Here is a 26,407-nt window from a genome sequence, read left to right as displayed (position 1 = left end):
TCAATCAATCGTATACAGCAACATACAAGCATTTGTTTTGCTTGTTTATAAAAAAAAATCCTGCCAACCAAAATAAACGTCACTCTCAGTGAATTCTGTTTCCCTTCGTTTGCTTCTCCAGCTTGTCTTGTCTGCTCACCGGCTACATTTAAAAGCCGCCCCTGCTCTAATTCTCCCTCGTCATCCAGTGGACTGTCGTGCTGAGTTTTGAATGCTGCATCGTTCCGTTTTCATGTCTTCGTGAGCTTAAAAAGGCCTCTCAGCGGCTTCTCGTACCAGGTTACACACGAGCCGCGTGATACACCCAATGTATGCACAGTTGTCCGGTGAGTAACCTGTTGTTACTTCGGGCACTGCTGGAAGGTCACTACTAAGCGGAGCAGATCGTTTCGGCAGCCGATCGGTACGCCGCTCAGAACTAATCCGTCAACGAAGGGGCCAGGGGCACGTCAGAACGGTCAGGCGATCAATTAATTGCCCTGCAATGAACGGTTGTTTTCAAACACGTTTCTTGGGTGATTTTTTTGTTACGTCGGACTGAAGCGTGGTGTGAAGTGTTCAATTTTAAAAAGTTATCATCGCGACACAGTTACCGATCGTGTTTGAAACGCCGGTTTGAGGTGTTTTTGTAGCTGTTGTGATTTAATTTTATAAACGATGCGTGTTGCTGTTTAAATGTGTAATATTCATTCAAACTCGAATCACTCTCTGCTGCTATTTGCGCAGCATTTCGCTCGTGTTCGACTTCCCTAAAGCCAGCTTTAGCATTTTATCTAGGAAATTCCCAGCCTCTCCACCAGCAAATGCAGTATGTGGAAAAGTGATCAACAAATGTGTCTAATTCTTCCACCACACGCTTAATCCAAACAGCGACACGAGCTCTGGCAGTAAATCATCGCATACAGCATGCGCACACGATCAAAAATAGCGTACGAAAAGGATACCACCGGGCGTGTAATCACCTTCCTAGTCGGCCCATTATCGGCATTTTTGCGGACAGTTTACGTCAATCCGTTTGCACACACACACACGCATGGTGCCGATTCGCACTCGCCCCTGCCCGATAGGACGCAATTTATTGCAATCTAGCACCGCGATTGGCAAAGCTCCGTTCCCCATACGATTATATGGCCAATGTTTTCGCTAATCGAAAGCTGATAGCACCGCCGTGAACGGTGCCGAAATGTTTTTTCGACGACCCTAGCAGAGCTTTACGACGGTATAATCACAACAACAGGAGGGGAGAGGAGGGAGCAAGCAATAAACATGTGAAGTGTTTTACAATGGTAAAAGCATTTCCCGCGGCTTAAATCCGCATGGCAGGACAGTGTGTCATGTTTTGGTATAAAAAATAACCTTAAAAAATTCATTGTTTGAAAGTGTAGCAATTATTTATTTCTTCTTTTTTCCATGAAAATACTTAAAACAACAACAACATTACAACAAGAAAGTGTAATTTCAAAGATTTTACAAAAAAATCAATGAACCTGTCCGCCTTTACGCGCCTAAAGGTATGTAATTCGCAGTAGCTCTTACTGGGTGAAACATTTCACCAGTGCGCGCGAGAGAAATATTTCATTTCTTTCTTCAATTTTGCATTTTGGTTATTAAAAATACCAAAAAAATTGCCATTCATATACAAAAATAACAGTTTATTGTAATCTTTTCATGCTTTTGATACTTTCCACTACATTAAATCGTTAAAATTGTTAAGTGAATGCCGTTTATTCATCTATTTAACGCTTACAATGTATTGAGGTCCTTTTGAGTTAGTGTGAAAGTGTTTTCCTGTATCCTTCTGCTCACTTCGTAATGTTACTAATTGTTACCCTTCCTCCTCCTCCTCTATTTCTCACTAGCATTAAAATCGATTCTTTATGGCTAACGCTTACGCTTATGCACGCTCAGTAACAGCAACAACCCCTCGTTTCACTATCACAACCCGTGTGCCTTGCACACGTAAATGCACTTTTTAATTGTGTGTCCTCCCCTCTCGGCTCTACAGATCCAGATACTGGATCTGGGTGGCGCACAGTGACGCCACCAGGCTGCACACGCTCGCCGTGTAGATGACGGACGCGGTCGTCCCGGTGAGCGTCACCAGCGGGCCCATCGTAAGCGAGAGAATGATTTGCGCCACGAACAGCATGCTGCCGATGATGGAAATGTCCGACGCCAGGCCACGGCGGGGCTGTATCGAGTTCGTTTCGTCGCACGTATCGAGCTGCAATGAAAGTGTCATGTAAAGTGCCGTTTTTTAATAGCGCACAAAGCGTGCACACTACAGAGTAACGTACCAATCCTTTCGCGTGATACTTCGCCAGTATGATGTACGGCATGGTGAAGAGCAGCGCTCCGACTATACCGCCCGTCACGCTGAACACGTACACCGTCACCTTGCTCGGGAACATGGCCATCAGCAGCATGCCGACGAAGTCGATCAGCAGCCCACCGCTGTACACGTTGCGCGCCCGGAACACCCGGATCAGCCGCTCGATCGTGCATGAGTACGTCGAGCAGGCGATCGAGTAGATGGCCATCCCGAAGCACCCGTACCGGACGCCCTCGATGTACAGCGCGTACTCGTCCGAATCGGAGTGGGCCATCGGATCGCCACCGAACACCTTCTCGCCCACAAAGTCGGTAAAGTACAGCGAGTAGCTGATGTGGCTCATCCAGCAGAACAGATTCGTCACGCAGAGCACCGCGAGGGTGGCTGGTATCCGGAAGGTGATGCGTAGGAACTCTTTGGCGGAGCTCTTTGGTTTCTCCTCGAGGAAGTCACCCATCAGTGGTCCCTTCTCGGAATAGCTCAGCAAAGCGGTTCGGTCCGAAGGTTCGCTGTCGTCTCCTTCTAGCTCGAGCAACAGCGCGTCGGCAATGTCCTTCATGGGGCGGAGACCCTTCTCAACCGTGGTGCGCTGTCGCTGCTCCGTTACGGCACGCTCTGTGAGCGGTTGCAGCAGCTCATCCCGCTCCATCAGCGGTAGTGGAATCTCCCGAAAGCTGCCCACGGTCACGGCGAGACACAGCACAAATATGACCGTCACGAGAATGAAGACGGTGTTAATGTTGCCACCGAGCAGCTCGCCCAGCATCGTGCCGTTCCAATCGATCGCACCGATAAGGTAGCCGATGCAGCCGCCAACGCCGGAGAGCAGCGAATACGTGCTGCAGGCCTGTCCGTGGTCGTCTGCAAGGTGAGTAAAATGTTGTGTTAATATTTGAATTTGCAATAGCACTGGTAGCTGGCAGAACTCACCGGGAAGACTCACGTCCAGTAGGTAGGCCATCGAGGGTGCTTGCGAAGAGTCGGCACAAAAGTCGAGCAAGATTGTGCCCAGTATCGTGACCACTATGGCCCATTTGTAGTGCGCTGTTGAAGCTGTGGCGCTGCCGTAAGGGTTGCGATTACCCCCGATTGTAACGGTGTTGTTTATGATCGGCTTTACGGACTCTCCTGTATCGCCCAGCCAGTGTCCGATCGTTTCACCGAACGGGAGCAGCAGACATCCTGTAATAGAATGGGAACTTTGACTATGGGTGAACTTATTCCAAAGTCATTTAAAGTAGCCTTTTTTTTACATTGAAGCGCCTTTTTACGCGTTTGCCTTAACGTGTCGATCCTGCCTACAAGTAATGACTTTACTTATTTTCACTAATGTTGAATCGGCCTTCAATATCTTCCCTGACAGGTAATTATACAAGTGCCAAAGCAGATGTGCGTATGATGCAAAAAAAAAACTTTAGAGTTCGGTTCGGCTAGAATATTGCTTATCTCGTCCGATGTATGCTCAACTGAAACGTGGCAAATATGGATGGAATAATTTTTAGAGCAATTGTATAAGATTTATTCTCATTTTTATTACAATTTTCTATGGCTGATACCTGACAACTTATCTATAGTTTTTGTTTTGTACAACTATAAACACCTTACAGCTCAATATTACTGTGTTTTGTTCTTGTGTCATGTATTTATTGCTTTTGCTTTGATTTTCTTTAAGAATGTTTTTAAAACCACATTGTGCTCTGTCCACTTTGTTTAAAAGTATTAGGGGAAGGTAGGTAAAGACGGACACTGCGGGTAAGATGGACACTTCTCATAAATGCATAAAAATGGTAATTTTCGAAAAAAATCAACAATTTAGCATCCTAATTTAAAGTTAAACAACACATTTGAGAACATTTTTGGCATAATATATGCAAAATTGGTTAAATCCAAGAACAAAATAAATTTTCAATCATGTGCACCCTTGTGGATCTAATTTGACTAGTACGGATCTTAAGCTCTACAACTTGTATTGTTTATATTTCCGGAAGTTTTATTTCATGAATGAGTTGTTGTGATCATTAATGAAAAAACTGGCGAAAGAACTAGAATGAAAGTAATATAAAATATTGTTTTCTGGTGGTTTAAACATCCTGACACCAAAGCGGGAAAGACGGACACTTTGTTGTAGGGAAAGATGGACACCGAATTTATTGATTTATTTGGCTTCTTATATCAATTGGTGATGAATAGATTTCTTCAAATACCTTAAATAAGGGCAATCCGAAGCTATAAACCAATCAGCAACTAGAGAAAGCATGGATATTAACGAGAAATGAAACACCGGTCAAAATAGTATCCATTCGTTATGCTATTACTCGCTCGACGCTGATGAGGCGCTCATGGCTGAATGAACCGTCGTTGCAATTGGCCTAGAATTGGTTTATGTAGGTACCATGATGTGGAAAGCAATAGGATATGTTAAAATACTATAGACCTCTTCAATTTCCAACGTTTTTTATAGGTGTCTATCTTACCCTTCATGGTGTCCATCTTTCCCATATCGGGTGTCCGTCTTACCTGAACATATCAAAACTGCACGAAAAAAATCATGATTTTCATTCATAAAAAAACGCAAAAATCGATGGAAACTTAAAAGTTTCAACACATTTTCTGATAAAACATGAGTGTAAGATAATGTATGCACATTTTCATGGTCGTTGCACTTACATATCCCCAGATTTTTACCATTTCCCTTAACGTGCCCGTCTTTACCTACCTTTCCCTACAGTGGTTATTTTGTGGCAAAATATTAAATCAAATATATGAGAAATTTCATTGTGAAATTTCAATCGCTAGCAACATTCTAAACTCATATTATTAGCATAATTTTAGACCAAATAATTTTCAATGACAAGTTTATGATTTCCACAAAAAAAGTTAAACACTTTGTACAACAGTTGGCTCAAATGAGCGAAAAGAAATCACTTTTAACAAACACATAATGTACTTGGTGTATTGCAAACATTTGCATAAGAGGTTTGTAAATACATAAAAAACAATTTAATAACACGTATGTAAGGCACATTTTGATTTCGATTGCAGTGCATTAAAGACGCGTTTTTATTTTTTTTTTTTGTAAATCTTATCTATTTTCGATTGATATTTTGTTAATTTGATTTATCCTACTGCACGTATAACCAGTCATTTTACTCGAACGTGACATTTATGGTTTTCTAAACTTGGTTACTTGGGTCATTTCAAGTACACTAAACATAAACAGCAATCGACGGCAAAAATCCTAGCAACGAATAGAAAAAGGGGAGAGCACAACTTATTTTTTTAACTTGAACTGGTTAAATTAAACTGCATTTTAAATACCCAAGTTAAAAATGTCTGTTTGCTTTTATCTCATTTCACGTTATATTTATTTGTTTTTCGTTTTAGACCCTAGAACAGCTAACAACTGAATAACCTTTTTATCTTATTTCCATCTTATAGTATTTATTACAATGCTTTTTGGTTTTCTTTTTGTTATTTAATACTAAACATAAATTTAATACTTTTTAATTTCTATGTTGACTGAACAGTACAATTTTCAATTGTTAAATTTTCACGTTAAACCGAATGCAATGATTCACTTTAACCTAAAATCTCATCGCTTGTAACTCAACAAACTTTTAATATTTCTTGCAATAAAATAAATGTTTTAATTGAACCATTCCAGTGAAAACGCAAAGTAAAAAAAAAGTAACTTCACAGCTGCATTAAACGTTATTTAATGTAAACCGCTTTGTGCATTGCACTGATTCATGCCGTTCCTCGCCTAGCACTGCATGGGCACGTCGCGCAAAACAAAAACAAACAACAAACTAGAAACAACGATGATGATTGCACCCGGCATGCCCGGGCCGCCGACTGCACGCTCACCGGCTGAGGTCAACGCAAAACAACGGCTCGCAACGGCGTTCGGAGCGCAAAATTGTTTAACAGTACAGCAGCAGATTACCGATTATCAGTTTAGCTATGCGGTGGTCATTAGCTGTGCCCGGTGCGAGGGAAGAAAAGTCATCGCGCAACGATGCATCGGTTGTCATCGGTCCGGGGCGGCCTATGACAACAAACAAGTCAACGATCAATAATTGGGAATTGCACGATTGGCATTTGAAAAAAACAAAAATCAAGAGCCAAGTTAAATTAAATCAAAGCACTTTGTGCGATAAGTCGCTTAATAAATGGTTCGCCGTTTTGATAAGCCGATTGAGTCATGTTGGATCGATCACTTGCCGGTAAGCCGACACATTGGAGGCCATTGGCGAACCCTCCAAAATGTTACATATGTTAGCACCGCTCTTTAATCGATATCCAAAGCCGTGGTGCCGTGGTTTGATAAGCCATTGGGGCCTTTGCCGCGGCGTCATCGAGCCAGTCTAGACAGCGGTTAAATCGGCTGCCCCTGTTTGCTGCTGTTGACACGCTTCGTCTGTGTAATGGCAGGGGCACACAGAGCAAACGATGGAATGATGAAACAAATTGAGTTGCGTGCACAAAACCATTGAGATGAACAAGCATCACGGCATGCGCGCACAGGCAAGTGATATTCTAATGCTTCGTTCTGTTGCGTTGCGCAAAACAAAAAGTGCGCAGCACTATTTCACATTTACTGTGGACAACTATTTCGAACAAAATCTTTAAGTGTAGTATTGCCCTGATTATAACTTCTTGGAAGTAGTTCACTCTCAGTTTCTCTGTCTCTGCCAACTGAACACACAAAACCATGCTGAGCACACAAAACGCGTTCATTCCCGTCGCACGCGGTCTATCGTAACGGACAGTTTACACTTACCCAGCACAAGGCCTATCCCGAGCACCACCAACAGGGGGCGACGGCGGCCAAACCTCGAGCGGCACCGGTCGCTAAACGTGCCCAGGAAGGGCGAAACGATGAAACCGATCAGGGGCGAGATGCCCCAAACGATCGTCATCAGCTGATGCTCGATACCGATGCCGAGCAGTATCGGTGTAACGAAGGCGGTCTCCGCCGAGTACACGATTTCGATGCCCATGATCACGAACGACAGGCGGACGAAATCGAGCAGTGTCTTTTTTCTGCCAAGGAAGGAAACAACAAGCATAGAATCAATGGAATGGCTTCAATGGAGTGTGAGTACTGCAAAGGTGTGATCTTCGCTGGGTGTCTTATTACGTCCATCGAAATTAACCGATATGAACCTGAAAGCGTGTCAACTGATAAGGGTTTGGAGTATCTTTATCAGATCTCACTGTTGCATCTGTTTTTTTTAATGCGCACAGATAACACTGTCAAGGGGTTTTTTTTCCTCTTAGGATCAGAGTAAACATTCAAGAGTTGTGATAGTTGAAGGTCGTTAGTTTGATTTTTTTCCCACTACAGGCACTGAAGTCACTGTATTCACTTAGCCGACGCACTTTAGATCACCATCTTCGTCAGAAGCTCACTATCGATCAATTAATTCCTCAGTAAATCACACTCGCGCACAGGTCACTCACGCGCCACGCGACGCATTATTCAAATCGCTCCCTGTCAAGTACGCGTCATTGAATGATCACTTCACGTTCGCTTCCTTCTCGCACACCGATATATCACCACCACGCTCGCTCGATCATACAGGGTTTCCCACGATTTATTGGTCAGTTCCCATGATTTTTTGGAGCGTTCCCACGATTTTTTGGTCGTATCCCATAGATTGTTGGTTCGATCCCATAATTTATTGGTATTTTCCGATTGGATATCAATACAATTAGACCAAAAAATTCTGGGAAACGACCAAAAAATCGTGGGTACGCACCAAAAAAATATGGAGACCCACCAAAAATTGATGGTAACCAACCAATAAATCGCGGGAAACCCTGTAACGTCACTGCACTCACTTGCATGGCTCCCTAATCATCTCACTAATCTGCATGATCCTACCCCCACCCACCCAGTGACCCTCGTACCTGAACACGTGCGAGTAATCGTACTGCTGCTGGCGTGCATTCTCTTCCCGCGCCTTGCGCAACTCCTCCACCAGTGGGTCTTTCTGTGCCAGCGATTTCCGGCGTGCCAGCACAACCCGGCCGGAAGCGGCCGAAGGGCCACCGCCCGGGCCCGTCTTTACCATCGTGAGGTCTGCTGTGCCGCCCCTGCTGCTGCTGGTGGAAAAACTCCGCTGCCGTCTGCTGCACTGCAGTGCGCGTATGATCGGGCGTCTGGAATCGGTCAGCGTTTGCGTGCCACTGATCGCGGCGGACGCGAGCCAGTTGTAGATGCTCTTTATCTCCCGGTACATGATGTCCGGGGCGGAGGCTGTGCGCGCGCGCTTCTGATCGCCACCCCCACCCGCCCCCACCGGTGTGCGGGTGTGCGCGCCGATTGCGTCACCCTTCGCCACCGTGCGCCAGTTTTGTGTCGCGCCGCTAGATGGGTAGATAGATGGGCCGGTTGAGCGCTGATAAAAATGCCTGAGCCTCCCCCTCGTCCCGATAAGCCCGGATAGAGAGCGCGAGAGAGAGAGAGCGTGCGGTGTGGTTTGTTGCACTAAACGCCACCAATAACAACAAACACAGGCGTCACCACCATGAGTGTGTGTACAGAGCCGGAGGTCTAAATCACTGCTAACGAAAATGCTGAACCACCGCGCACAAAACCAGGGGGAAGCTAATCGATCGGGCGGCAAGCTACTACTGAAAGCCACCTCGGGCAGGTAATGTCGATAGAGTACCGGCTGTCGTTGAATCATTCACATCGACATGTACGGTACATGACATCGAAGGGGGTGGGCGACCGAAAGATGTTAATCCTACTGCGATGGCCATGGGGAGAGGGGCCATAACAGCTGGTACAAGCTGACTAGAAGCATCTGCTGTTATCGGGGACCCGAATCTGCAAACTCTGCTCAATCATCGGGTCTTTGCTACAGATCGACACGATCATCGTGTGTGTGGCTGTGACGTGGAATATTGGTTCAGCTCGAGTTCAATAAGACACCACGCGCCGTAAAGATTCGTGTTGATGTTTTTCTCCAGGGGGGAATTGAAGGTCGCACGGGTCTTTTGTGCTCCAGTTTCTTCGGGCTGTAGTATCCGGGATATTAAGATAGCTCACGGGTCACGTCGGGCACTGTTTGTTTAGCAGATCTGCTAGCACTCCGTTCCGAGTAAGATAACGCAACAAAATACCATTGATGGCGGGTTGTAGTACTTTTCCGGGCATTACGTCCCGAGACGAGATTTATCCGACAGAATGTTTGGTCGGTTGGAACAAAGGCAGTTTATCATTTGTGCTGCTATTAAGTAACATGCAAAGATAATGCACGGTGTATATGTGAGCTATTTTCGTCACACCCATTTCACCCTCCCGATGGACGGTGGATATGAGTTTGTGTCAGTTGCTCTGTGCGTCACTGCTTATCAGTGGCTGGTGAAATGGCTAATCTTGCGATGTCTACATTTAGGCGCATTAACATTATTCCGATGTTAGGGACGTGTGTCGACAAGTGGATTAAGTTGTACTGTTCCCTTTGGAAAAATTTTCAATTGGCATAACGGGAACTCCCCAATTCGGAAATTACATAATTTCGGTTCTGGAAAAACACTGATCCGAAAAGATAGAACAATAAAAAATAAACCTTCGTTCTTTCAAAGGAGAACACACCAAGATATACACATGAATGACCTGATGAGTAAGGTAGGAGTCGTAGGTTCAATTCTAGAATGGACTGTCCTCCCGTAGCAAGGACTGACTATTATCCGGCTGTGTGGTACGAAATAAGTATCTAAAGCCTATATAGGCTGGCATAAACAATAAACAATGACCTCGTAGGTCGTTACGCCAAATAGAAGAAGAAGAAGAACTGAACAAGCCCATGACATCGTCATAGGCACTCTGACAATTAGAGGAACATTGAATTACTTTCAGCTAATGACTGTGAGATTGACGTGTGACTAATGACTGTGTTTGAAGATAAACGTAAATTAAAGGCCCTAATATGAGGAGCAATCTACCATTTAGTCATTTAGGTCTCTTTTGATAATCTTAAATTCAATGTTGCTGAGTTTCTTTTGTGTAACAACAATGTACCAGTCAAGGCAATGATTTAATAGTAGTTTAAAATTAGGTTTTTATTTCACAAATCGTAAGCATCGCATTAATAAATACAGTATCGTAAACCACAAACTTCACAAACACCTCTTCAGGCCAGGAACAACATGCAAAAGTGCACTGGTAAAGGAGCGATGGCGGGCTGGAAAGGGGAGAGTTTTTATTTTGTAAAGTGTATAAGCGCTGAAAAAAACACACGCTAAACAGTAAGCAGTAGCAGCCTCTCTCGTACTCAACCCTTCTCAAAACCCCGTCCAGTACCTCCAGAACCTTGTACACGATTTAAATAAGGTGCTAAAGTAGCTCGCTTTCGGGCAGACAAAAGTAGTCAGTAGGCAATAACCCCTCCGCGGTTGGTATCACAACGCAAAGGCGTGCTAAGGTGCTACAGGTCCATGTAGACGACCTGCGAGGCACAGATTGAGGCTATCAGGCTGCAGATGCTGGCGCTGAACACGACGACCGAGGTCGTGCCGAAGGCGGAGATGAGCGATCCCATGCCGAGCGCGACAATGATCTGCGCCACGAAGATCATGCCGCCGACGACGGCAATGTCCGTTGCGAGACCGCGCTTGCGCTCCTGTGTCACTTCCGCGCCCGGTTTCGCTACCTTAAACTGTTGGAGAAACAAAAAAAAACAGTAGAAAAAAACATGAGGTTGAGGACATCTATCGAACCTTGGGTATCGATTGAGATATTCAGCAGGACCTACCGTGCCTTTCGCGTGATATTGTCCGAGCAGCAGGAACGGCATGGTGAACAGCAGCGCGTACACAATGCCACCCGTCGCACTCAGCACGTACACCGTCACCTTGTTGGGGAAGAACGCCATACACGCCATACCGATTGCGTCCAAAATCAGTCCCCCACAGTACACCGTCCTCGCCCGCAGCACCTTAATCAACTTCTCGATCGTGAACGAGCAGGTCGAGCAGGAGATCGAATAGATGGCCATCCCGAAGCAAGCGTACCGAACGCCCTCCAGGAACAGCTTGTACTCATCCGAGTTGGACGGTGCCGCCGGATTTCCCTTAAACACCTCCTCCCCGACAAAGTCGGTAAAGTACAGCGCGTAACTCAGATGGCTCATCCAGCAGAACAGATTTGTCAGACACAGCACGGCAATCGATTTCGGCATCATGACGATGCTCTTGATAAAGTCCATCGGGCCCATCTGCACATTCTCGTCCTCCTCCTCCACCAACTCGACCTCATCCTTTCCACGTGGAGCCCGCTCCACGTCGACCAGCGCGTTGTTGATCTTCTGCGGTACGGCATCCTGCGGCGACTGGATCGACTGCAGCTGTGCCGTCAGCGCTTTGCTCACGTCTTTCACCACAAAAATTTGGTTCTGGCGGCGGGCCTTCTCCTTCTTGATCGCTGCCTCCGTCAGGGGCCGCAGCAGATCGTCCGACTCAAGCAGTGGCAGCGGGATCTCCCGGAAGCTCGTCAAGCTGATCGTGAGGCAGATGGTGAAGATGATGACTACGAGCGTGAAGACGGTTTTGATACTGCCGCCGAGGAACTCGCCGAACGACGTTTCATCCCAGTTGATTCCTCCCATTGCATACCCGATCGAGCCACCGAGACCGGCCAGAATGGAGAAGGTACTGCATGCGCGACCATGATCCTCTGCAAGAAGAAGCATTGCTTTAGCACTGGAACTCTCCACAAGGCTTCCTCACAAGTAGATCTTACCTGGCAGCGACACATCCAGCAGGAAGGCACGCGACGGTGTCATACAGTTGTCCGCATTAAAGTCAGTCAGGATCGTGCCGATGATGGTGATCACGATCGCCCACCGGTAGTCGGTCCGATGCTCCGCAATCTGCTCCTCGATGCGGTAGAAATTGTACGACCGTAGCGCATCCGACACGACCGTCCCGTTAATGTCGATCAGGGCGGCCGCCCCATTGATCGTGTTGGCCGGATCGTCCACATATTCGCCCAAATCTCCAAACCACGCGCCAATGTTCCGACCGTACGGTACCAATATGCAGCCCGTTATCAAACCGACGCCGAGCGCAAACAGTACCGGCCGGCGACGCCCAAACCTCGACCGGCACCGATCGCTGACGGAACCGATAACGGGCGATAGGAAGAAGCCGATCAGGGGCGAGATGCCCCACACCATGGTCATGAGCTGATGCTCGATGCCGATGCTGAGCAGGATCGGTGAGACGAAGGCCGTCTCGGCCGAGTAGACAAACTCCATGCCCATGATCACTGCTGAGATTCTAATGAAATCGAACCGAGATTTGTTGCTGTTTGTGAAGGAGAAAGAAAGAGTGACAATGAACTCCAAAGTTGTGCTGCCGTATCTTACAGAAATGCGTAAGTGTGTCTCTGATACCTACCGAAATACGTGCGAGTAGTCGTGCTTCTGGCGCCGTGCATTCTCCTCCCGTATTTGGCGCATCTCCTTCACGACCGGATCGTTCCGGAACTCGGAGTGGAAGTTACTGCCGCCTGCGCCGGCCACCATCGTGAGGCTGGTCTGTAGCGAGAGACTGTGATTGTGCTTTTTGGAGCTGCCTGCCTTGCTCGTGCCCGGCTGTGACGACGAACCTGCGCTCGGATCTGTTTCTGCAAACGAGAAAGATTGAGTGTGAAGATGAGTTACAGAAATGTAAGTTTAGCAATAAAGCCGCACAACCATAACCGTTCATGCTCGGAGACGCATCCGCACACGCCAAAAAACTGTGCTTAAAGGTGAGATTAACAAACTGCCACTATATTTAAAAGTGTTTTAAATATGGCTCTACTGGGACTGAAACAAAATAACCGTAATTCTGCTCGGACAACGAACGCTAACTAAACGTGACATTCGTTGCCGCTAACCGAAACTGGTGGGGTAACCAATGGTTCAAACCCATCTAATCGAGATCGTCGTTTAAAGCACGACGAGTTTTTTGTTTGAAGAAGTTCCTCGCTTCCGAAAACACTAACAAAAAATGCATCCCGTTTGATACTGTTATCAGACCGAATGCGGCTACCACACAGTCATGGGACTGTTCTTAGTTCTATGTTGCTTCGACGAAACGGATCGCTTCCTTTCACTCCGGATTACTGCATGGGTAATTTTCCGCCGCTTACACATTAAATCGGCCGATAGCAATAAAGCGGAATTTATTCCGATTAGTTTGTACTCACTTGTCATACTGCTCTTTATTGAGTGTGGAATAATTTGAAGTAGAAAATAAAGCACATTTTCTCCACAAAGCAAAGGTAACAAATATTTTGACAAACTTCAGGTTCAGCAGGACAGTGAGACATCAACAAACCATACAGACACATTTCGCTAGCGGCAGCCGGTGCCTACTAGATGGGAGTGCCTGCGATGGGAAATTGTTATTACATGCTGTTATTCCCAAACCAAAAGAAAAATAGGTTTTAAAGAAGCAAAAAAGAAACCTTCTTTGATTTGAATGAATACAGCGAGTTTGTTTTTGAACGCTAGAATTATTTTAATCATTAGAGCACTTTTTTTGTAGACACTCTCCTCTGCCCACTCTCGAAAAACGGATGGCACGCGTTTGAGTTTCCATAGTTACCGCGCTGTACCGTGCTGTCAAAGATGTCTGCCCTACCGCTGCTCTTGAAAGACTCCACAAGCCACTCGTATTATCAGGAACAATCTGATTTTTTACAGTCTTGCGCTCCTTCCATTTACGGTCGGCTAGAATTTGTGTCTGAACATTTGTGCCATTGGTTTGTGTGAAGAAGACAATTAGCTCAGCTACAACTTTTGCCGGAAAATTTCGGGTGCATAGAGCCCCATCTGTTTCTGAGCACACAAGTTCGCCTATCGGCTTTGTGGTTGTGTTCAGCGTGCAAGAGTTTAGCTAAGTGGTAAGTTTGGCATGGCAAAAGCCGGCGAAACTGGAAACTTCCTCTTGATGGTGGTGTTATGTGGAACAGGGAGTTCTGTCCCTTGTAAGATTTCACATATCGTTATAAGCGAGCTGTACTGTGCTAGGCTGCTGCACATGTTCGAGCATGACGATGGAGGTTTGCCGGGACGTGGATGTGGAAAGATATGAAGTGCTTCACGGTGGAATCTGGTTTGGTGGTAAGAAGTACTTATCTGTTAGTTAATTAAACCTGTTAATAGCTGTTAGATTTCATACGAACTCATTTTCATGTCACATGGAAAGCTGTCACATATGAGGAAACAAAGCAGAAAACAATCAAACTAACACACAGCTCGCAATAAAGGTCAAGTGCAGTCCCTGCGCACAATTGCTTCCGAAATTTACTTCTGAGCTATGGAAAACTTATAATAAGAAGGTGAGTGTAAGGCTTAAGTTGATACAGTGTTTCAACTAAATTTAAACAAAATTGATAAAAAAGGTTAAATGTGAATTCAAACACATTTTAAGTTACACTCTCAGAAACACGGACAATGCGTTGTAGGCTCGAATGGACTCATTATATTATTCCAACTAAAACAATCAATTATTAATTTAATTTTGACACCTCAATGTTGGAATAGTATGTGTATAAATGAGAAGTTTCACACCAATATTTGCGTGTCAATTGGTAAACAAATTGGGGTATTTAAACAAAATTGGAGCAAAGCTTCAAAGACAGTATCATCTACCAAGACTTAGCAGTAGTATGAGTATTTCAGGGAATATTATCAATTTGAACATTAATAAAAATCCTTCAAATGGTGTAAAGTGATACTCTGCTGGCATTTTTCTTCGATCCTTTTATTTTTATTTTATTGTTTTATTTTTATTTTATTGTATTAATTGCTCGGCCACGTTGGGTTACAACAATAGCGCTTACTGACTTTGCCTTGTTTAATAGAACAGAACTGGAATTATATTACACTGTAGATGTGCTTTTAGCTATTCCGCCCCCTGTACCTCTGCACCTTACCCATGGTAATATATTTATTTGTAGGTTTACATTTAAACATAGCCGAGATATAGCCCTACAATTGAAAAAAAATCACAAAATGCAGCATATTTTTAACCATTACAACAACAAAACAAAAACAAACTCAAAAGCCACATTTAATCTGCTTATTGTAAGGCACGGTGTAAAAAAGGGTGAAACAAATTAAAACAACTGCCATCTTGGCGCTTCTCCGGAACTGGCAAAGCCTCTCCAGGCGTAACGTTTAACATTTCGCGCGCATTGCTACTTTTAGTAGCTCTGATCCCTTTCATCTTTAATTCTTAACAGCAAAAACATCATAATTAATTTATCTTTCCTTCATGCGAAAGAGCATAAAAATCCCATTTCCTTCATGTTAAACATACAAGCGTCTCTCTCAATCTGTCTCTGCTGCTGCTGCTCCCAGTGCGCTGCAAAACATCATTAGCATATGCATGGGCAGCCAGAGAAATAGAAATGTTCAGTTGCCCTTTTTTGCAGCCACTTTTTCATTTGCCACATCTAGCCGATTCCAAGAAATATTTTTCACCCAAGAAGCTTCTTCGCTACAGTATGCAAAATTTCCAACGGAAGCAAATTGTAGATGCAAAAAAAAAACAAAATAGGGAATGGCAAGAGCATCACTTGTTTATCAACGACCTACGCTTACCGTAGGTCATGGCACGGGTATCATTTGCGTCTTTTGCATCCAATTAATGTTGAGCGCTCTTCCCGTACCCAGAATAAACAAAAAAAAAATACTCTCCTCGCTGGAATGTAAAAGGCATCGCTCGGAAACACATCGCTGGCGGACATTCCTTGCCTCATTATGTCATCGGTTTCGGCTCGGCACTTCAGCCTGTGGCTTATCTGCCATTCCATGTTTCCCTTGCGAACTAACGAACCAACCGATTGTACGGTTGGAGTTAGCGCAAATGAAGAGTGTAATAGATTAGAGCGGGATTCCTCTTGTTGAGTGCTTCTAATGGATGAGTGGTGGATTTTTTTTCGGTGTTTGTCGCAAATTAAAAACATCAGACAAAATCCTCCATCCCACTATGACGAATGGCAAAAAGGTTGCCTGCTTGTCGTGTAGCCGACCGCGATAAGACCGCACTTATGCTTGTTGCGTGTACAAGGAAGCCAACAATCCGGGACACTGAGACACACCAAACTCAAGGTGCTCAAGATGATTGAATTGGCTTAAAATGGGGAAAGGCGGAGGCGTAACCATGTCATCAAATAGAGAGGAGATTCGTCCCCCAACACCACCCCTCCGAAGCCACCCACTCTCTCAAGTGGGTATTACACCTGTTGCTCCAAATATCGGGAGACCGAGAAGGCATTTACAGCGCTTGTTATCGTCTTCTGGGTGAAGTGGGTGGTTTGAATCGAAAGCGAAAAAAACGAACTTCAGAACACTTTGTGCAGCAGCTTTTCAATTCAATCGGCTTCTTGTGGTGCGCTTGGTGTACAACTTTTCCCACCGCTCAAGAACGCTCCGCACTCATCCACACATTCCGTGTGCATGTTTGCACGCACGGCGAGCATAATGTTTCCCCTTTTGCCCATTTGTGCATGTTTGTTTGCGAGTCTGGCAGCAGGTTGTGCACGTACAGAACGTTCTGGAGCAGCGTATGTGTGAGTGTGTGCACGCTAATGCCAATGATACCCTGCTGCACCCTGTCTGGACCGTGAAACATGAAAACATTCGTGTCAATGGCAAAAACGGTTTGCTCAAACGTTGCATTTAGCTAATTGAACACATCCATCATTGACGTAGAGGGCCCCGAATCGAACGTACGGTCCATTGTAGTGATACACACTTCGGTTTACACCTCGAAAAAATGCCCAGACTGGTATTAATTGGTTAGCTAATTAGCCAATTGTCGGATGTCGGATTTGATTGCCGGTTTCAAATGCAAAACACACGAAAACAACACTTTGGCCAGTCGGGGTTTCCTGGTAAAAATTGGCGCTAGGAGAGGGAACACGTGCTCTGCCAGTAGCTTTGTTTTAATGCACAAATTGATCTCAAAAGTAATTAATAATCAAATTAGGACGTTTTTATATATTTCTGTTCTCACAACATCCTTCCGTTGTGGTTGATTTTAGCCTACTGATAGTAGGGGAAAGGGCACGGTCAGACATTTGACAGGACAGTGTACTATCAACAGTCCAATTGTCATATTGAATAAGAAAAGGGGCTGTAGTGTCGAAAATATAAATCTTAAGAATTGTCATATTTGTAATTTATTAGCTTTTTTTCGAAAATTTAGTCTAGAAAGCTATTGATTGAATGCATTTTTCTCTTCTTTTTGTTCCTCTCCTAGGCACAATGGTGTCCATTGTAAAGGAGTTTTTTTTTCATCTATAATTGCTGTATTCGTCTCAACTTACTTGCTTGATGCGTTCCGAAGGCGTCAATTTAATACAAATATTAGCGCAAGTCGAATGTTACGCAATTCTGGCGGTTATATATTAAAAAGAAGTATAATGTAAATTTCATTTGGCGATTTCAATCTTAAAGATACATTTATCAGTAAAACGGACAATTTATTTTACATTTGACATATGTATAGATCCCTCTTTTTTACTACTAGCCATAAGAAATGAGAAGACTTGAGTGATAATTTATCATTGCTTGAGTATTTGGTTTAAAAGAGTTTGTCCCCCCAACCTTGTCTGCTGTTTCGTGCTGAGAGTTCATTTGGTTTTCTTTACAAAGAAGAGAAAACATTTGTTTTGATTTCAAATTATTTAATTAACATCGTAGTAAAAGGACTGCAATGCAACTTTTCAATAAACACAACAAATATTTAAAGCGTCCAAGTGCATACAATTCAAGTACCATAAATTGCTACAGAAGTTCAATGTTCTTTGACATATTTTCAATTAACTGGCAGAAGGAACAAAGTTACGTACAAAGACTTCTGTGACCGTTCTTACAATATCCTGCTAATTTCTATAGAAAATTCCCTATGCATTATTGCAACAAAAATCAGTGCCATAAAGTTCCCTGTAGTCAATCCAACGGCTTCCATAGCAGAAAGGTCCGCATAATCCCTAGCTGCAATTCAATTTAAATCAAACTTCTATGGCAACCTTCTTTCATCCGGTGCTGCCGAATCCGAATCCGGTACCATGCAGGCAGGCAAGCAGACAGTTCCACTTGAAAGCGAAAGCTCACAAAACTTAAAACAAAAATACCCATTTAAATCCTGCTCGTTATTGAAAGTGCAGGCGCAGCACAAATGAATGGGATGTTGGAGCAATTTCGCAGAAATAATCTTCAGGGAACTTTGAAATTTCCCCAAACTGGTGTGGTTTTTTCTCCAGAATATGTTTTACGCTTCATAATTTATTTATTTCCTTTGTCCCATTGACCGCTTCTAACATGCTTTTAAATCGTTCTGCACGATGTATTCCCATCGTTTGCTAAACAAATTGGGCAACAAATGATACTTGAAACATACGAATAAATTGTGCGATTAACTCAATGCTTTTGGTGTAGACATACAAAAAAACCCATTGGAAACCCAATATTAATATGGAAGCACTTTAGTGCAAGCGAATATCCGTACCGAATATCTAGCAATGCTCTTCAGCTGTAGGCATGCACGGATCACTTCGAACTTTATTAATCATTTTAAATCCATTGAAGCATGTTATGGTCAATTGCTCGGGTTCAAATTTTGCAACGATCAGTTTGTAATTTTCGAGCACTGGAAGCAATCCAGTGGAAGATTTAAAATAACTCAAGCAAAGCTGCTCCATGGTAACGGCTTTCCATAGTGCTGCTTCTTGATTCAATTTCCAAGTCAGTTCCATTCCCCCGTCACAGACATACTCAAGTATGTACTTACCCTTCTTCACAGAGAGAGAGAGAGAGAGAGAGATGTCACACACTATCTTCAAAGACTTCTTAAAGACTTTGGGTCGCTTTTTGATTTGTCACTTTTGGTCACCCAAAAATTCGAAAAGCTGTTCACGGCTTTTCAGCGCCCTCTGAACTACTCGATAATGTTCTTCCACTGCACTGGTGACGGCTCAATGCGTCCAGACGTCTGGTTTTGCAGGGAACGAGGACCGTGGTCGGTTTGCACATAACTTTCACACACAGCAGCGCAACAGCAGTCCCGGCAGTGGCAAAATGGTGGCCTGGAGGAGCCTTTTTCAAGCCTGCTCGTCACGTGGAGATTGAGTAAGGAATCACTATTCCCATCCACTAAAGCGGAGGGAAATTCACTTTGATACACACTTAGGCGGAAAGTGTGAGAGAGAAAGAGAGATCACTACACGGAAAAGCTTCTTCAAGGACACAAGTTCTTGAAAAAAACCGAGAAATTGGATCTCAAAATAGAACTCAATTCGAAACACTAGCTGGAAACTGGATTGTACGCGCGCGATCTTACTCGCCGAATTGTTACGCCCTAGGCGAAGAAGCTGCACCCGTGCCTGCACCAGCCGGTTATCTGCCGCACACTGAACGGTCGGCCAGCGGTTGAAGATTAATTTATACAAAGCATCGCCCTATCAAACAGCTCGTCTTCCTCAACCCTCACTCTTACCCACGCTCCTACTCGTCCCAGACAAGACACTTGAGCTCATCGTGCATCGAACAGGGCGGGCGAGCAAAAAGGGAACTAGTGGGAAGTTTTAAGCAAAAAACGCACACGCGAAACTCTTTCCAAACGCTTATCGATGATAATGCGCCTATCGCAAACCTGTGAGGCTGTGCATCTCGATTGTGTCTTTCGGCTGGTTCGATTGATTCGATTGACAAAAAAAAACAATGTTGAGGGAGAGGAGTAACCACTGACGAAACACCGTATTGGCGACAGTTCATGGAAGCGTGGTTGACAGCGTGGGCCTTTTGTCCCCCATCCCGGTAGCAGTCGGAAACAATCGACATCCTTGACAAAATGGCAAACTTTTTCTCTCTGTGTGTATGTGTGTCTGTGTTTATTTCTTTTATTATCTTTTCGCCCTTCCAACGGGACCAGGGATGATGATACAACCCTCTTGCGTGGAAGGAGAAATGTAACGAACTGTCGCTCAAATCGCATAGCAGACACACACGGTCGCGGGAAGGAGGAAGATCTTGGTTTTGGGGCGTGATTTCACTGGTGGGAGATTCGTTGCAATGAACGTTTGCTTACAGCGTTGTTTCTTTGACTAGCTTAAAACGGGACGCCGAGATGTAGAGACTCTCTACTAGAGAGGAATACCGAGAAGACGATTGATGTGCAAAACAGGAAGTATAGCATAGCAGGGCTTTAGCAAACTTCATCAAATTCAATATTTTTCGGGGAAATAGAACTCAGAATTGAGACATTGTGGTCAAGATCTTAACGAATATTACAGGAACATATTAAGATGACCATTAAGATGTTGGTCAGCAAGTTCAGATATTAGTTTTTGAATAGCAATAGTTTTCCACGAACTCTGGAGATGCTCTAGCAATATTCTTGAACGTTAGAGTTGGTCCAAAAGAGTATTTTCTTTTATAATCTTGTAAGTGTATCCGCCCGTTGAATGTACCAGCATTGTCCACCACAACAATGTCCGTTTTCCCCCCTCTTTGTTGCTGCCCAGCCTTATCTTTTCGATCGAATATGCCACGATGTTCCAGGAATGACTCAGCTTTGTCTACGAGCTCCGAAACTTACTACGAAACGCTCTGAAATTCCAGAACAATCCTTCCCACGGGAAGGTTTCGGTGGTCCACTGTCTGTTTGTTTCCCTCCGAGTGGAATTCCACCACCAGATCAGCTTCCAATCATTCTGTCAATACACAACCCACGCAGCCACAAACTAGTTCAATAGTTGTACTCCATTGCTGTACAAATCGCGATCATTGGTCTGGCGTGATTTTAGCATTTTTGTTTTTGCTCCCAAAAAAGACACCCGAACTTGGAAACACGGTTGGCCACCTGACCCGCCTGACCGGAATCCCGGTTCGGGCCGGTTTGCTTATCATGCCGAATCCGTATCGATAGTGAGGGAACAATTCGGCATTCTTCGCCAACGTCCACCGATCGCATCGATGGTGATGCTGGAGCGTGAACTTGATACCCGATCTGCGTTATCAGTCACTTGTCGTATTATATTCGGCCTTCTTCTACGGCGAAAGTGTTGCCTTTTTTTGGACAGTCTGGGACTCCCGGAACCAGCTTACTGCAGCGCATGGTCATCCGTCATGCTGGCTTTCTTTTGGCGTGACAGTGGCCAAGTGCACCCGTTATTACGCGACGCGGCCCAGCCGTTATCGGGCCGCTCGTGGCGTCCGATAGGAATTTTCCCGCCAGTCCTCATTTCGTCGCGTTTATCAGTGGCCATCGAGACGAGCGAGCTTAAGCGCACCACCTTGCGGGCAATTGGACGCTCTGTGCTCTGGGCTGTTCGGTTAGTGAGGGTGCACATGTAGTGTAGACCGTCAGCTGACGATGAGAAGGCCGGTGCACAATGGGGGTCTCACTAAAGAATGGCGAATAGAACAGCGGATCTGGCAAACAATGGCAAAGAGCGAGCGGAGCGAGCGGAGAGCGCGTGTCGGACGTGTTGTGCTCTTGCATCATAAATCAAAGCGTGGGGATGCATTTCTGGTCTGTGCGGAGGTGTTTTACACTTGTTTTGTGCACGTTTCGCTAAATGCTTCAAATATTTACGTTGAGAATGTGGCGCTCCATTACGGTAGCGGGCTGGCGACAGGTTAAATAACCGCGGATGGTTGCATCACTTGTTACTTTTACATTTTACACTGATAAAACAAACAATCTGTACGTCAGTTTTTATACAATTTAATCACTCTTCATTATCGAACAGGTGTGCTCTACTTAGTGTTGGACATTCACTACCAAAATTATCCTTGTTTATCATCCTACCAATATCATCTCCCTGCGATTTGGGATGAGAAGGTGGTGTCGCAACGATCACCCATTAGACAAGCAGGCTAAGTACTTAGATAAGTTTAAAAGAAAATAAAAAGTAAACAAGGGACAGCCTTGCTAAACGCCTGACGTTATGCAACACAATGTAAAAATGTTTTAGCAGTCTTGGAAAACAAACATTTTAATTTATAATGAAAAATATAACTACAGCCTTTTGAAAATATTGTAAACTTTTATCAAGAAGAGAAATAATCTGAATAAAAAGTAATAAATAAACATTTCTAACTCAACAGTTTGTAAGTGAACTGTTTTAGTAGAACCGACCAAGGGATAATGTTTATTGTTTACTTAATATGAACCACGGAAACTTAGTTGGACAAAACTTTCCCTTAGAACAGATTGCTCTACCGACAACGCCAAGACATGGGCAATGGGTTAATGTTTATCAAATATCAACTCTTTTCTGACCTTTTATTTTCGCCCATTCCTCGGTCACTTCCTTGTTGCTGGAGTAAAGACTGCTCCTGAACGGGGCCTCCGGAGCTTGCTGCTTTGGTTCTGTACACAGCTCCATCAGCACTGTTGACTCTTCTAGACGTGGAACCAAACATTGCGGCTTAACTTGATTTCCGACACCATCGGAAAGCCCAATGCAGTAAGCGCGTTCCTTTTGGGTAGGAAGTTGGATCAGAGAACCAATATTATATTTCGTCGTTTATGTAATCGTTGAACTATTAAATGATTGCTTTAGCCCTTTTGGGTGTTTTTTTTTTAATTTTTCTAATGTAAATGAAAATCATGTTTCAGGAAAATGGCCTTCCGTTGTAAGTTGTCAGGTATCTTTTGTGATGAGCCTAAAAGTATGCAAACAGCTACGCATCACAGTAGCAGACGCGCCGGCGGGCCAATTAGAACATTTGTTTAGAACTAGTTTCAGAGGGCGGCAACTCTGGTTTGTTGATGATTATGATAAAATCGGTACACCATTCATTAATAATATCCGTGATTACGTTGAACGAATCATATTCAAACCCGCATTCAAACCGTTTTGCGTTAACTAGAGTAAATTCTATAATTAAAGTCCATCAAACCAATAAATCAAAATATTGACACATTAAGGTGTAATTTTCCAGTACCTTTCTATCGATTCATGCTCAATTCAGACGTAGATTGTGATTCCAAATAAAGCAAAAATTATAAAATACAGTACTTCTCACTTTCACCAAATGTCTCAATGAAGTTTCAAGGAGCATTGGAATTCAATGAAGTTTTGGTGTAAAATATTAACGTAATCAAATTAAAAATAAATAGGAAACATGTTCGTTTGATCGCCCAGCAGACTGACTATTGGAAGGATGAATCGACTTCCACAATGTCTGACAGGATTTGTAGGTGGCTCTAAAAAGTGTAGAAAGACACCAATAAAAAAAGACATTTCAGTGGATTTTTAATCAAAGTTCATGTTAATGGTAGTTCAAAAGCATCAAGCCTTGCGAAAAGAGCAACTTTTTTTACTTCTTCCACACACACACACACTACCACCCCATAATTCAAGGCAAATTCCTAGCACTCACTTTTCCTGCTTCCCCCTGTCCATTAAAACGTCCGCCCGGCCATGTTTTAAAACCGTAATTCATCCCCACCAGCAAACAAAAACAATGCCTAATGATGTTTTCTATATTTATGAGCATCCGTTCGTGATCCATTTTCGCCTACGACAAAATATCTGCTCTTTCTCCCTTGCTACTCTCTACAGTCCGGTCAGGATGCTATTCAAGCAGACCAACGACACCTCAACGCCGAAACGAGAGCTGACAGGTTTCGTCAATCGATCGCAAACAACGTAACGAATCAACGTTGATGTTCGTGTTTTTTTAGTGAGTTAATTTTATTCCCTCCCATCCCATCGTTTCCCCGGATGGGCACGGCTGATGGACGTGTTGAACGCGCCACTACAACCACCCTTGAAATCTCGGCTCCGCAACGGAAGTGACCGATGTGAATGTTTACCGATGCGTATGTTATGCCGGTTTAGCCGGTATTCCTGGACGTTTCGCTGCCTTCCGCTCTGCCCCAAAAACTGTGGTAGTGAACCAACCATTTCTCACAATCGGAAGATCTGTGACACACACACACATACGACGGCTTCGATGTCCGGGAATGACCCTAAATTGATGGTTTTTATTTTTAACATGTCACCTGCGAGTCAGTGGGAACTGCATTGAACTTGAACTGGCGCCGATTGATGGTTGGTTACAGGAGGGGCAGTTTAACTGGGAAACGGTTTGCTACCGCTGATGCTTTATCGTACCGGTTCAATTCAGCTAGCACGATTTCGCATCGATTTTCCTAAAAAAAAAAAAAAAAAAAAAAAAAAATCAAGCGTGTATACGCGGGAAAATCTGCCCTGTCCTGTTCGTTGCGCTTAAAACCAGACCCTCATTATTCATTGATTTAGCTGTCGTGGAAAACGGATTCAGGTTATGTGCGTAATACATGATTTGCTTGGTTTACCTGAATTTTCGACCGACCTTTTGGACTGAAATATCGCATGAAATGAATTGTTCGTCCTGCTAATGGAAGTTTTAGTAAATAAAAAAACAACAAAATGGCTTTTTATAGCCTACCAGTAAGCAATATAAATTAACAAATATTTATTTATTTTCTTGTAAGATAATGGCCATTCTGAAGGTGTTTTTCTTTTCTACCAAATATCCTAACGTTGAAATGTTTAATGATTAAATCTAGGTTTAAATTAAATTTAAATCTCCCAGCCAGTTTTCCATAATTTAAACCGAAAGTTCGTATGGAGCATTTAAACACAACAGCAACTAGCAAGGGAATGGCTTAACAAATCTAATTTTTATTCAGCAAAACAACAACAAAGAGCTTAGCAATAACCAACCACCTCCCATGCTGGTTTTAATTAACTGGTGTGTAGCTGGAATGGTATATGCGGCTTAAATATTTGAATAATACTATCGCTATGACATTTGCAACGCAAATATGATACAGGATGTCATTCTCAACCAAAAGCGGCTTTGTCTTCCTCCCGCATTGCATACTTTTCGGCGCTCACGTGCCTTTGCTACGAGTGCAAACATTTGCTTACGGTATGCAATTTGCATCGCATAATCGTCTCTATCAGAACGCAGTTCAAAGTAAACATGTTTTCCCATTAGCTTTTCCTAATGGAAAATGTATATTTGCTTATGGAGTCGGTTGGTGTAACTTTCCCCTGGTGCTGGTATCGCTGCTGCTGCAACCATTCCTGTCCCGAACTGCCTACACCTGAAACACTAGCTCGGGCGTAATTAAGCGCCTGAAGGTATGCAATGCTTGTTACCTATGCCGGTTGCCTCCAAGCTACACTGCATTTGATGCACGCCGATACGCAGCATTTCAAATTTGACAGCGCTTCGAGAAAACTCTGCTGATCTGTACCAATCCAAATGTCAAATGCATAACGAAATTGATTGTATAGTTTCAAAACCTATAATGACAATTGGGTTCTCGATAAACTATCTCAAATCAATTGATTTTAGTCTGTTTTTGGTAGTTGAAAGAGCATTAATTAAACAAAGTACCATATATCGCATGTATAACGACCCCCCGTGTAAAACGACCTCCCCGATAAAATATTCACAATTTTAGATATTTTGTTTTACGTTTAATTTAACAACTTCAAACAAATGGTCTAAAAAACAACTTTGTCCATGTAGCCAATTTGATTCAGACCAACTATTTTTATTTGTACTTCTAGTACAACGGTATAGAAGGCCATTAGTTCACCTTGGGATGCTTTGGGGATTTTTTGAGCTTTAGTTTTTGACCTTATGCTTATGTAGTTCCTTTTTATGAACTTGAATCATCTATTTAAACTACCATTGAGATCAAATGTTTCTTCACTTTTCAAACCGTTTTTTTCGTTACGCGTTCCTTGGCACCAATCCTTGCTTTTTCTAGTATTAGCTTTGTGCATATCCATTCTATACAGATTATCTTTGGTAGCAATCAAATGTGATGTCTTAGGTGTAAATGAATGGCTACTGTCTATTCATAACGACCCGATTTTGGACATTTTCAATCTAAAAGTGGGTCGTTTTACACGCTAAAATACGGCATTCTACTTTGTATTTCCTATGAGTTGATGAAATGAAATGAATTCTTATGAGTCTAAGCACAGTAAGCTTTTCAATTTACATTTTAGTTGTCAGTAGCTCAACGATATTACTT

General features: G+C 43.7%; 2 protein-coding genes across 4 annotated transcripts; both read right to left on the bottom strand.

The window, feature by feature from the left end:
* Positions 1–1,700: 1,700 nt before the first annotated feature.
* Positions 1,701–9,742, bottom strand: LOC120958994 (proton-associated sugar transporter A-like). Its single transcript, XM_040382099.2, has 5 exons — positions 8,249–9,742; positions 7,116–7,378; positions 3,263–3,514; positions 2,298–3,193; positions 1,701–2,224 (listed from the first exon to the last, which is right to left on the bottom strand). The coding sequence occupies exons 1-5, from the start codon at positions 9,028–9,030 to the stop codon at positions 2,000–2,002; spliced, it is 2,418 nt and encodes an 805-aa protein (XP_040238033.2). The 5' UTR covers positions 9,031–9,742; the 3' UTR covers positions 1,701–1,999.
* A 643-nt stretch (positions 9,743–10,385) lies between these two features.
* LOC120958995 (proton-associated sugar transporter A-like) lies at positions 10,386–19,775 on the bottom strand. 3 transcript variants are annotated; one of them, XM_040382102.2, is made up of 5 exons: positions 19,145–19,775; positions 12,749–12,977; positions 12,090–12,655; positions 11,104–12,023; positions 10,386–11,007 (listed from the first exon to the last, which is right to left on the bottom strand). In XM_040382102.2, exons 2-5 carry the CDS (start codon positions 12,874–12,876, stop codon positions 10,777–10,779), a joined length of 1,845 nt encoding a protein of 614 aa, XP_040238036.1. In that variant the 5' UTR covers positions 12,877–12,977; positions 19,145–19,775; the 3' UTR covers positions 10,386–10,776. The 3 variants fall into 3 exon arrangements, with proteins under 3 accessions (XP_040238036.1, XP_040238037.1, XP_040238034.2); XM_040382103.2 differs by having other exon boundaries at positions 19,694–19,755; XM_040382100.2 differs by lacking the exon at positions 19,145–19,775 and adding an exon at positions 13,545–13,569.
* Between the last annotated feature and the right edge of the window lie 6,632 nt (positions 19,776–26,407).

This window comes from Anopheles coluzzii, chromosome 3, assembly GCF_943734685.1.
Source record: "Anopheles coluzzii chromosome 3, AcolN3, whole genome shotgun sequence".
In the NCBI taxonomy this organism is placed as follows: Eukaryota; Metazoa; Arthropoda; class Insecta; order Diptera; family Culicidae; genus Anopheles; species Anopheles coluzzii.
This window is presented reverse-complemented; position numbering and strand designations above follow the sequence as displayed.